This window comes from Micropterus dolomieu, linkage group LG13 (assembly GCF_021292245.1).
Source record: "Micropterus dolomieu isolate WLL.071019.BEF.003 ecotype Adirondacks linkage group LG13, ASM2129224v1, whole genome shotgun sequence".
In the NCBI taxonomy this organism is placed as follows: Eukaryota; Metazoa; Chordata; class Actinopteri; order Centrarchiformes; family Centrarchidae; genus Micropterus; species Micropterus dolomieu.
The window spans coordinates 10036943-10040094 of NC_060162.1; the positions used below are offsets into that span (position 1 = coordinate 10036943).

At 36.6% G+C, this 3152-nt stretch overlaps 1 protein-coding gene across 1 annotated transcript; it reads left to right on the forward strand.

Moving 5' to 3' along the window:
- The first annotated feature begins 941 nt into the window (after window positions 1-941).
- LOC123981852 (Golgi phosphoprotein 3-like) lies at window positions 942-3052 on the forward strand. Its single transcript, XM_046067064.1, has 4 exons — window positions 942-1353; window positions 1899-2030; window positions 2313-2427; window positions 2834-3052. Exons 1-4 carry the CDS (start codon window positions 1144-1146, stop codon window positions 3016-3018), a joined length of 642 nt encoding a protein of 213 aa, XP_045923020.1. The 5' UTR covers window positions 942-1143; the 3' UTR covers window positions 3019-3052.
- The last annotated feature ends 100 nt before the right edge of the window (window positions 3053-3152 follow it).

The window sequence follows — 3152 nt, forward strand, 5'->3', positions numbered from 1 at the left end:
TAAATAAAGTAAATAAAACAGTAAAAGTGTGTGTTTTTAATCAATAAAATAAAAAATAAAGTAAATAAAAGTATGTGCATAAAAATAAACATTTAAAATAAATAAAGTAAATAAAACAGTAAAAGTGTGTGTTTTTAATCAATAAAATAAAAAATAAAGTAAATAAAAGTATGTGCATAAAAATAAACATTTAAAATAAATAAAGTAAATAAAACAGTAAAAGTGTGTGTTTTTAATCAATAAAATAAAAAATAAAGTAAATAAAAGTATGTGCATAAAAATAAACATTTAAAATAAATAAAGTAAATAAAACAGTAAAAGTGTGTGTTTTTAATCAATAAAATAAAAAATAAAGTAAATAAAAGTATGTGCATAAAAATAAACATTTAAAATAAATAAAGTAAATAAAACAGTAAAAGTGTGTGTTTTTAATCAATAAAATAAAAAATAAAGTAAATAAAAGTATGTGCATAAAAATAAACATTTAAAATAAATAAAGTAAATAAAACAGTAAAAGTGTGTGTTTTTAATCAATAAAATAAAAAATAAAGTAAATAAAAGTATGTGCATAAAAATAAACATTTAAAATAAATAAAGTAAATAAAACAGTAAAAGTGTGTGTTTTTAATCAATAAAATAAAAAATAAAGTAAATAAAAGTATGTGCATAAAAATAAACATTTAAAATAAATAAAGTAAATAAAACAGTAAAAGTGTGTGTTTTTAATCAATAAAATAAAAAATAAAGTAAATAAAAGTATGTGCATAAAAATAAACATTTAAAATAAATAAAGTAAATAAAACAGTAAAAGTGTGTGTTTTTAATCAATAAAATAAAAAATAAAGTAAATAAAAGTATGTGCATAAAAATAAACATTTAAAATAAATAAATAAATAAAACAGTAATCGTATGTGTGCTCACGTCACATCCGACGTCACTGCTGCCGCCACCATGTTGGATCAGGAAGTGAGCAGAGTCGGAGCAGGAATCCCGAGCCGAGTTTAACGTCAACGGTCGTTTTTATTCGATCGGTCCACCGTTTCACCGTTCTCACCTTTAACATCCAGGTTTCATGCTGCGTGGCCTTTTGGCTGGTCGAGGTCGGCGCTTCTCTTCGGATTTGATCGTTTTGCAGTACCAGCTATGGCATCTCTAACGCAGAGAACCTCGGGCCTCGTCCAGCGGAGGACCGAGGCCACTCGCAGCGCCGCCGTCGACAAGGAGAGGGAGTCCGGCGGGGAGGAGGACGAGGCGCGCCGCGGGGAGGAGGAGGACGACGACAAGGGGGACTCGAAGGAAACCAGGCTCACACTGATGGAGGAAGTGTTGCTCCTGGGCCTCAAGGATCGAGAGGTGTGAGCTGTTTTTAATCCGTCCACTAACGTTAAGACAGACAGCTAGTTAACTTAAACGCTAACATTAACTGTTAGCTAACATAATGTTTACGTTACGTCACCAACCGTGTCTGCAAACGTCAACAGCGTTAACTTCGTATATGTAATCAGTTCGTTAACGTTAATGTTTCACATCACAGTCGGACGTTTCTTGGTTTAAATGATGAATGTTTTAACTCGTTAGCAAATGTAACGTTATGTCAAGTAGCTTCCAGGTCACAAATGCGCCGTGCCAATATTGTATCGCTGCATTTTGTTGTTGCTCGTAAGCGAAACTATTTGCTGAACGGATGCAGGTATCAAACGTTAATTGGCCGATATACTTTCTAGATAACTCTCATAGCTTGCGTTACCTGGCCAGTTTTTTCACAACTTGGCCAGCAGCGACGCCAATCCTTCTCAACCTGGAAGTACGGCAGCTCAGATGGCACATCCTCCTACCAACACGTCAGCTAAAGTTAACAAGCGCTGCACCTTGGCTGAATTGTGTTATTCTCCTCCCAGGGCTACACGTCTTTCTGGAACGATTGTATTTCTTCTGGTCTTCGCGGGTGTATGCTGGTCGAGCTGGCCCTCAGAGGGAGGCTACAGCTGGAGGCCTGCGGGGTGAGGAGGAAAAGCCTGCTCTCAAGAAAGGTGAGAACTACGATTACGTGCTCAGAGCCTGTGTTCCGTGTACCCTATTCAAATGTTCTTAAACGATGCAAGACTCCTTTTCATTTTGTTTCTGTGAGCAGAAGGGTTGCATTTCTTCTGTAGGGAGCTTTCGCAGTTAGTCTTGCCAAGAAATGTTTCCCTTTACTGGGCTTCTTGCTATATGCTGTATCAGAGCGTGACTAGTGATTCCTGATCACACAGGATGTGAGACGGACGTGAATGGTCATCCTAGTTCAAATATGTGTTCTTTTGTTTGCCCAGGTGATATGCAAGTCAGACGCCCCGACGGGAGATGTGCTACTGGATGAGGCCTTGAAGCACATAAAAGAAACCCAGCCTCCGGAGACTGTCCAGAGTTGGATAGAGTTGCTTAGTGGTGAGATAAGCCCTTTCAGAGTTTGCTAACCAAACCTTGCGGTAATCTACTCATTGTTTCACCTGTTGGACATGTGGGTGATATGTATGTAGGTATTTTAACTTTGATAGCTTATGCTGTTTTTGCTCTTGTATAATATCAGTATAGTATCCTATCAACAACATATGTTGCAGTTAACACTAGCTGACAAATAAATATTCATTGATAATATCATAATGTATGGGTATTATCATTAATAACATTAAAACAAAATTTAAAACACGCTGGAAAGAGCAGTTACCCAACATGAGCTGATCAAAACTTTCTCAACATGAGCCACTTCAGACATTTAAAGTGTTTAAAATGACACTGACCCTGTAATAGTTTGTGTTTAATGTCCTAAAATGGATCTTATGTTGCCCTGTAGGAGAGACTTGGAATCCCCTGAAGCTGCACTACCAGCTGAGAAATGTTAGAGAACGTCTGGCAAAAAACCTGGTAGAGAAAGGTGTCCTCACAACAGAGAAACAGAACTTCCTGCTTTTTGACATGACCACACATCCGCTCACCAACAGTACCATTAAACAGGTAGGGTGTGGGGATGTTCAGTGATTCTGTGTTGTGCAAGTCAAAGGTGATTAAGCTTAACTGGTAACACCATTTTTATTGCTCAAATTAGTGTTGCTGGAGACTCTTGATTGAGAAGTAAAAATGTTACGATACTAGCAGTATTATATGCGTGCACT

Bases quoted from the DNA above. Each gene is read 5' to 3' on its own strand.
- LOC123981852 (XM_046067064.1), top strand. From the start codon at position 1,144: ATGGCATCTCTAACGCAGAGAACCTCGGGCCTCGTCCAGCGGAGGACC. The intron at 2,031-2,312 runs GTGAGAACTACG...TTGTTTGCCCAG, and splicing joins AAAGCCTGCTCTCAAGAAAG to GTGATATGCAAGTCAGACGC. The intron at 2,428-2,833 runs GTGAGATAAGCC...GTTGCCCTGTAG, and splicing joins TTGGATAGAGTTGCTTAGTG to GAGAGACTTGGAATCCCCTG.